At 40.2% G+C, this 8,800-nt stretch overlaps 1 protein-coding gene across 1 annotated transcript; it reads left to right on the top strand.

Moving 5' to 3' along the window:
• The first annotated feature begins 2,031 nt into the window (after nucleotides 1–2,031).
• Nucleotides 2,032–5,962, top strand: LOC111222728 (methylmalonic aciduria and homocystinuria type D homolog, mitochondrial-like). Its single transcript, XM_022746552.1, has 8 exons — nucleotides 2,032–2,065; nucleotides 2,572–2,614; nucleotides 2,999–3,140; nucleotides 3,388–3,605; nucleotides 3,834–3,939; nucleotides 4,052–4,170; nucleotides 4,274–4,360; nucleotides 5,136–5,962. The coding sequence occupies exons 2-8, from the start codon at nucleotides 2,603–2,605 to the stop codon at nucleotides 5,352–5,354; spliced, it is 903 nt and encodes a 300-aa protein (XP_022602273.1). The 5' UTR covers nucleotides 2,032–2,065; nucleotides 2,572–2,602; the 3' UTR covers nucleotides 5,355–5,962.
• The last annotated feature ends 2,838 nt before the right edge of the window (nucleotides 5,963–8,800 follow it).

Raw genomic sequence — 8,800 nt, 5'->3', positions numbered from 1 at the left:
CTAAGCTAATTGCCTTTTGGCTGTAGCTGTTAGCTGTTAGCATTTAGCATACGGACATGAGAGCGATATCAATCTTATTGTCTAACTCTCAGCAAGACAGCAGATTAAAGATATATCCCAAAAATGTCAAATTATATTGAGTCCAGAAGGTATTTCATTCATTTTAGTAATTGTTTAAACATTGTTTCAGATGCTTTCAATAGGAACATGCTGTTGCTTAATATTTTAGACAAAAAAATAGTCGAATAATTAATATTAATATAAAATTATTGCTGTTGGCAGGTTTATTAGAAATGATTGTATTTGTAGCCTTTAACTGCAAAGATCGGTTGAACCCTTGTAGCTCTTTAAATGTCTCTGTTTTATATAATTGTGAAATAAATATCTTTGAATAGGGAGTGCTGCTCAGACAAAACAAACCATATAATGATGTCATCTTCAGTTCCTGAATGGATGTTTTTCACAATTTTTAAAAAATAATCGTCAGGCTAACCAACAGTAAAAAATATTGTTAGGTGAGTGGAGCTGCAAACATCTCACCATAAGACAGAAAGCCTTGAATTTCAACCTCACTCAGCCTTTTTCTTCAATGCTCTTCACCTTCGAGAGAGCCTAAGGTGAAGAATTCATTTGCTAGCTACTTTAGGATGCTGGTGCATGTTTATCACTGTGTGTCTGTCTGTGTGTGTGTGTGTGTCTGTGTGTGTGTGTGTGTGTGTACATCCCACAGGGGCACCATCTAGGGTGGATGCTGTGTTGCTGTTACAAATGATCCTGTGGGAGACTCACTGACAGCCAAGCTCTATGCGGCTCCACATGCCTCATCACCATACACACACACACACACACACACAAAGGCAACCACACTCACACATCACGTTGCTGCAGATGCCCACAGTGAGTGAAGCATGTTGGTCCCAGGGTAAACTCCCACTGCATATCCTGTCAGCTCAGAGAAAGTGTCAATCAGCTTGTCCAAGTCAGCTAAAGAGATGTGTCTACGCAGGCAGAATGTACTTTACTCGCTGTCCTTGTCCTTCACGACTTCTGACAGTAAATAGCACTGTTCTTGCCAGGACGATTCTTTTATTCTTGTTTTTTTAAACTTTATCGATCAATGGTGGGGGATTTTGCTGAGCGTGTGTACCATTTCTCCACGGTCTCCCATCTGGGAACCGTCCCAGTACAAACACACTCAGTCTTTGATTCTAGACACTATTTAGAGGTTAGCCAAGATAAAGCCCAATAGAAGTAATAGAGTTCCAGGAAGTTGAGTGAAAGTGCTATGAAACTACTTCAATGAAGGTGTTTCAGTGGCATTGAGAGCACTGGGCGTTGATAAATATTGATATTCTTTCTAATAAGATAGACCTGTGACATCATCAGGCTAGTTAATGTAACTGGGCAATCAGGTGACATGGCAGGTATTGATTTGGTGTTGTTTCCTATCACCTCTGCCAGCTCTTATAAGCAATAAGCTTGGAATAACTCAATGCTTCTTTGTTGTTTTTATTATTGGATAATGCAATATGATGCGTGGCTGTTTATCAAGACCGCAAAAATCTGTCTTTTTTTTATTACTGAAACATGTTCATGATGAAGAGAATGTGTTGCATTCCAAAGTAGGCTTTATTATTATTATTATTATTATTATTATTATTATTATTATAAGGCAGGCAATTCAACATAATGAAAACTTTACAAATACAAAATTCAAAGTTAATTCTACTTAATGGCCAGGAGCAGTACTGCCATAAAAATCAAATCCTAGGTCTCGTTAACTGTTACTTTGCTGCCATCTTGTGGAGACATGGAGAAACACAGCCCATAATATCTGATGAGCGGCACTTGTGCGTTTCAAAGGACAAAAAGTCAGTTAAATTAACGCTATTTCACACGGGTTAAGTGTTGAAACTTTTATTAAAAATTCGTAATCATAATCAGTTACATTACATGTTCTCTAATATGAGTTGACGTAACCGTTACGCAAACTGCGCTGGAGCAGTTTGTCCCTCGTCACTTCCCGTTGTTTTTTATGTGGAAGTGCAGACGTGCGAGGTGACAGGTACGAACAACATGTACTATTCACTATATAATCCCATTAACCGATTTGTATTTGCACTTTTTTTTCTAATTATTATAAACACGCTCGTTGTCTACGTTGTCAGGTATTCTTTGCAAGGTGTTTTCATATGAGGAAGTAAATAATAGTGTCTAAAAAGGGAAAGTGTCCTATCAGCTGACCGACCATATCAGCTAGCCAACATCGCGCTAACACGAGAGGCTAGGTTTTTGTTTGTGTTGAACCGCTCATGTTTTCTGAGAATTTATATCTGTAAAAGTTCACTGCTGGTGTTTCCTCCGAAGCCAGTCAACTATAACCTCTGCCCTCGCTGCTTTTGCTGCCCTGTTGGAGGTGCATGCAATCATTGCATCATGTCAATTATGTTAACTAACTCTAGCTAGCAAACTTACAGTTAGCTGTTGTTGTTCTTGTTGTTGTTGTTGTTTAAAACTATGTTTGGGATGTCCTTTGTTTCAGGTTGTCGTTTTTTTTTTTTTATTCCACAGGTTAAAAATTAGAAGAAGAAGACGAACCACAATGTGTAGTAGTGTAAGTGACATAACTTCCCTGTTGTAATGTTAGCTAACTGCACGCAGGGCTACTTGAAACCATATTCACCAAACTTTATTTAAAAAATCAGGCAATTTTCCAATGTATTGTTTATAGTCCAAATTACACACAGGATACAAAATGTCTTAAGATATATTTTACTGATATTTAGCCAATGTCATGGTCTTGAGCATTTGGTATTTGACCAATATATAAGGCATTAATTTGATAGCTTTTTGACTTATCAAATAGCCCAGATTTTATCCCACTTTTTATCCCACTTTCCACTATGATCAGGTGTAATTTAATACAGTACTTGTTTTATCTAGTTGTCTTTCTTAAAATTGTGCTTGCTATTTAACAGATGGTCTTGTCTCCCTGTAGGTGCTATGTGGTCGAGGCAGGTTTGTCCTATCTCAGACTGCTGGCCGTCAAGCATTAGCTGCTCTCAGAGTCAACAGAACCAGAACCTTCTCTGCTGCAAGCTCAGATGAGCCTTACATTACTGTATCACCCACAGATTCAGGTGAGTAATGTGGTAAATGGTACTTTCTTAATGGTAAAGGTGACCACTGTCTGCATTTAACAACTGGATTTGCCCTAGGTCTGAAGAGAACTTATGATTTAGATTTTAGTTTGTTGTTTCTTTAAAGTCAGGATTCTGGGTCAAACATGGCATCATGTGGTTTTCAGCAGCAAATTGAGTGAATGTTAAGCAAAACAAAATCTAAGGTAGAAATCACCCATAAATGTCCTTGTCATGTCCCCTCCAGGCCCCAGGACCGTGTGGCCTGATGAGAACATGGGACCATTCGGACCTCAGGACCAGCGCTTCCAGTTACCGGGTAACGTTGGGTTTGACTGTCACCTGGAAGGCATGGCGGACCAAAAGAAGGCTCCCGTCCACAGGACGGTACCTGATGTACTGACAACCCCAAGCAGCATGGAGAGACACCAGTTTGTACTGGCCCAGTTTGTCAGTGAGTTCCAAGTAAGTTTTTGAATAGTTTTTACACTTGCATAATGTTGGCAGGGCTTTTTATTTGATTTAGTTACTGTCGAACTTATTTCATGTAAACTACTGAGTAGTAATGTAAAAACTTTAATCTACTAGTTCTTAGTTTGGTCTCAGACATAATTTACTAAGAGGCGTGGCTCAAAACTGCTTTGTCAATACAGACTGTTGAGACTGGAGTGTGTGTTTGTGTGTGTTCATCAGGGAAAACTGGGTCCTATATCCATGAGGGTTGACAAAGCTGAGCGGTACTTTAATCAGACAGACACAGACTGCTCCATTAATTCCTGCCCTGAGCTGTTAAGGAAAGGTAAGAGAAGTTATCCTGCATTAAGAAGTACAGAAATTCTTCACAACCTGAAGTCAAGATAACAGTGTCATCTTTAGTAACAAAACTTTGTGTGTGTGTGTGTGTGAATCAGATTTGGAGCTGTTGTTCCCCTCGGCGCCCACCAACTCTATCACAGTTGTGACGGTCACACAGAGCAGCAGTCTGTGCGAGGAGACTGCAGAGCAGGACAGAGATCAGCTGCTGCACAGAGTGAGTCCTGTGATGTTTCGCCTTGGTGTTAAAAGTTTTGACATGCGAGCGGCGTGAGGCTGAAACAGCTGCTGACTCTGACTCTGTTTCCTCCTAACTGCAGTTTGTGAGCGGTGCGAAGGAGATGTGTTTCGCTCTGTGGACTGCAGGATACTGGGCGGACTTCATTGACCCAACAACAGGAGCAGCTGTGAGTTACTCTCTGTTTTCAGTCTTGCGCTTGTTATTTATTTATAAGGAATCACAGGGAATTTTAGCTCCACTATTTCAGCATTGTGACTTGACTTGACCATGATCGTGAAGCAAAGATAAGTTGAATGATGATATGAGAAATAGCTGGGGACATGGTCGCCATGAACAAATAAAGGTTGGGTAAAAAACATTTAAAAGCTCATAACTCAGAATCACGTCTCTTTCTGGCGCAGCGTCAATCTGCTGCGACTTCGTCTGCAACAAGAAAACAAGATACTTGGCTCAAAAGCACAAAAATAAATCAATAATACTTAAATTAATTAAAAAAAAACGAATTTAATTACACGCTCTCCAGCAGGTAGAAGCATTTAAATCTGCTTCAAAATGAACATTTAATGTAATTAAAGCAGGAACATCAGTATTAGGGTGGGCACTTTTTCCATTCCAAATTTGAAACGACGCACCACTAGTTCATTCTCTGATTGGCTGTCGATCCTTGCATCTAAATCTTACTATCTTGTCAGTGATGGCATTTTCATGAACTTCATATTCAAAAATCCCAGTATACTGCAGGTATTTTGGGTGTGATTACTGTTTAAATACTAGGATCTCAGTTCCCAGTATTTAGGATTGAATGTGACATGACACAGTTGCTGTTATTGATTGAGAAATTGGGAATAAAACGCCAGTCTCTAATAGAAGCCAAAATCAAAAAGAGGATTTTTATTTAGAAGACAAATGTTTGATTCTCTTCACCGTATGCTCCCCAACAGTTCTTTGCATCTCCATCAAGTCAAACCACACTGCGAACAGAGGAGGAGCTGGGACATTCGGGCTTTCACATCGAGGTGTCGGGCTCCTGCACAGTTATTCGCCACATCTTGAGAGGAACGCCTTTGTTTGTGGGGACTGTTTTCACTAACGCACCTACTCACAGTGCTGCCATCGCCAGACTACAGGGACTTTCAAATGTACTTGAAGATGAGGAATAGGCTGCGTCGTATTTTTATCCAGAAGTAAATCCAGACACAAGGCCTCTATTTATGGTTTGAAGAAGCGTGCAAGCTAATGTACAGTGGTGTCGGTACATGGTTTGTGTCAGTGGAAGGTTGTGCACAGTTTTGTCTTACTGTAACACAGCCGCGAGGCGAAAGTTAGCACCACGAAGCACTTGACCTTGGTGCTTCCTCAACTTTTAACCCGGCTTATCCTGCACTACATCCAGGGAGAAACCCACTCGATGCAGTGGGAATTTCATAATGTGATATTTGCCATTTAAGAAGTCTTGTAGGACACATTTTAGAGGATGGCGTCATTGTGTTTTAGGAAATTAGAAACATGAATATGAAATGGAAACCTTTCAGATGTACTCAGGCAGCTGTAAGTAATTCATGTGAAAAGATCCAGATTCAAAGACCTTAAGATTAGATCAGGTCGACACTTTTCATACTTGTATATATATATATAGTGTTTTTTTTTTCTTTTCTCCTTGATATGTTGCACAGAATCTAAAGATATATTGATACTGTTTGAGTTGAAGCACTACAGTTGTGTCAGAACTGCTGAATAAATAAAGTGACATCTCATCAGGTTGCAATGACACGATTTCCTGTAGCTCCTTCACAAATGCACCACCTGGGCCCGTTCTCCGTACGGGGTTGTTATACAGATTAAAATGATTTGACATTTCATTTTCGTAACGAAGAGTTCCTTATATTTATACATGATGAAATTAAAACATTGACCTTCAATGAAACATTGAAGAGGGTCAGGTCAGACTGCTAGGAGGAGTAAGTTAAATACTCGCGGCGGTGGAAGGATTTTTAAAACATTTTTTTACATGTGCTTAATTGTGTGTACCGGGCGGAGACAGAGTCCACGCAACAGGCACGCACGAGACTCCGCGTCAGACCCAGCACTGAAAATGTCATGTAAATGACACGATCATCACACAAGAGTGAAGTCCTGTTTCTGGTCAGCTGCGCCGCGACTATAAATATTACCACGCAGATGTCTACAGTGTGAGGCTGTCATCAGTCGTGAAATGTGTGGAAGATTGGACAATATGCTCGGTGTCCTGTTTGACTCTGCCTCCCTTAAATGACTGTCTGTCTGCACCTGTGAGGAAGAGCATTGAAGCCAGGCTCCTTCACCCCTCTGGCTGACCTCCGTACGTCACACACACACACACACACACACACACAAGGCTTTTTCTGCGTTCAACACCTCCGTCACTCTGACAACTGAGCTCAGAAGCCATGAACTCTGGTTGTTATCTTGAATTAAAACATGTTCTGACCAAGTCTGGGGAGGATCAGGTCAGCCTGCTAGGAGTAAATTAAAGAGTAAAACATGAAGTTTCCTGTTTTCATTAGGTTCTTGGTATTCAGGTCAGGACTCTTATCAAACATCTACATTTTGTGGACGTCTGGACTTACAGATGTCACGATACCACGATTCTCGATACCTATTTCAGTACCACATTAAAAAGAAACAAACAATAAATTCCCTGTACTTTCTCTTTCACTCCTTTATTGAAAAATACAAATAAAAAAACAAAAAACAAAGAGCAGTGGCATGTAGCCTTCAAGTATTTAAAGTAAACAATACTTTGCTAAAATAAAAGAGACTTCATGGTGAGACGCTGGTGTGTTACTCCCCTCATAGAAAGGAGTAACTCTGGTGTTCCTTCTGTGGAAAAACCTCCTCCCCCTCTCCATGAAGCTGCTGGTTTCTCCTGAAGACTTCTGCAGTTGCGCTTTTAAAATCTTCACCGAGGTGTCCTCAAACATCACGTCATTGGACGCCATGGCAGCCTGCAGCAGCTTTGCAGATCCGAACTCCCAACAAAGCTTCTTATAAACGGGGATGTGGGTCTTTCCAACCTTCTTTGGGAGAGTGAAATGTAATTTTCCCCCAGTCCTGTCTCTCAGACCTGTCAAAAGCCTGTCGATGTCCAAGTCGTATGTTGATGTCCTGGTGGAGTCGGCGATGTTTTCCACCAGTTTCCCAAGAAACACGATGAGCGTCACACGCACGCGTGCATCAGCTCTCATTGTGCACAAGCAGGATGTCATTAACCGTATGAGCGACTTATCTCATGGCGGCAGAAACAACTTGGTCCAGCTGCTGCACCTCCGTTTGCCGAAAGAAAAAGCCAGAAGAGTCGTGTATGGAAATTTTTGCTTTTGAGGCGGATGATGAGGGGTTGATTTTAGGCCTTTTTATAAACGGTACCTTCGCACTTTCCAAACCACAGTTGAAATGCTGTGTAATAAAAATTTGACCACTTATATTTCAGCAAAGTATTGTTTACTTTAAATACTTGAAGGCTTCATGCCACTGTTCTTTGTTTTTTATTACTGTTTTTCATTAAAGGAGTGAAAGAGAAAGTACATGGAATTAATTTTTTTGTTTTTTAACTGGTATCGAAATCGGACTACAGAATCGTGGAACTTACCTGAGAATCATCATATTTTTAAGTCTTCTTGAAAATCAGACCGATCCATTGCAGACAGGAACAGCTAATAGCTAATTCTGCATACTTGATGGTGACAAAATGATTACAAGTACAGACTAGTTTCTGTTTACATCCTTCAAAGCCCCAAAATTATGGGAAACGTGGTTCAAAAAGAGTTTGATTACACCTCAAATCGATGTGTATTGACCTGTATCACTCAGTCTATTTAAATCATAATAGAACTAAAGTCTGCACACTCTCCCAGGTTACCGCATCCAAAATGCTTGGAAAACTGGCCACAATCAAATATGTGAATCTATTTTTGCTGTGTGTTGGAACATATATGCACATAGTGTTCTTGTATAGTAGTTTTAAAACTTATTATTACGTTTGCCAGTGAGCTAATAGGACAAGGTGCAAACTGGGCTCTTAAAAAAGAGCATATGAGCAATAGAATATATGTAGTGTTCCACGTAGGAGTTAGAAACCATCAGTAGAAACAGTAGAATGAAAACCTTCCCTCTCCCGATCATCAGTGAAACGCCAAAAGAAGAATATTTCTACTGTGCTCTGTGACCACTTATCCAACAATGCCTTTGTGTTTCACTGAAACCTGCATTCTGAATATGGTGATCGATCTGTAACTGTGATTAAGTTTACTGTGTGTAAGAACTGTGATTTGCAGTACATATCAAACATGGTAGCTGTATAAGCCTGATATATACACACTTATTATAAATGACAAGTTGATTTCTAAACCTCCCGTTAGCTTTGATCGACTTCTTTATAGTTTGTGGATTATGAGCCTGAAACAACCTGAAGGCTCGGAGACACATTTTTAAATCATATAGTGTCTCGTGACAGTTGGACATTTTTATTTAGCAGTTTGTATGCATCCCTGTGAACCCAGAACTAAGAGAACTAAACTGCTGCATCTGGAGATTTGTACATTGAGTCAAAGCTGCCAATAGAGGCGGT

Source organism: Seriola dumerili, unplaced genomic scaffold (genome assembly GCF_002260705.1).
Source record: "Seriola dumerili isolate Sdu_G_001 unplaced genomic scaffold, Sdu_1.0 BDQW01000105.1, whole genome shotgun sequence".
Classification (NCBI taxonomy): Eukaryota; Metazoa; Chordata; class Actinopteri; order Carangiformes; family Carangidae; genus Seriola; species Seriola dumerili.
Note: the sequence above shows the minus strand (reverse complement) of the source record. Positions and strands in the feature narration are given on the sequence as shown.

Bases quoted from the DNA above. Each gene is read 5' to 3' on its own strand.
- LOC111222728 (XM_022746552.1), top strand. The intron at 3,141-3,387 runs GTGAGTAATGTG...TGTCCCCTCCAG, and splicing joins TGTATCACCCACAGATTCAG to GCCCCAGGACCGTGTGGCCT. The intron at 3,606-3,833 runs GTAAGTTTTTGA...TGTGTTCATCAG, and splicing joins AGTTTGTCAGTGAGTTCCAA to GGAAAACTGGGTCCTATATC.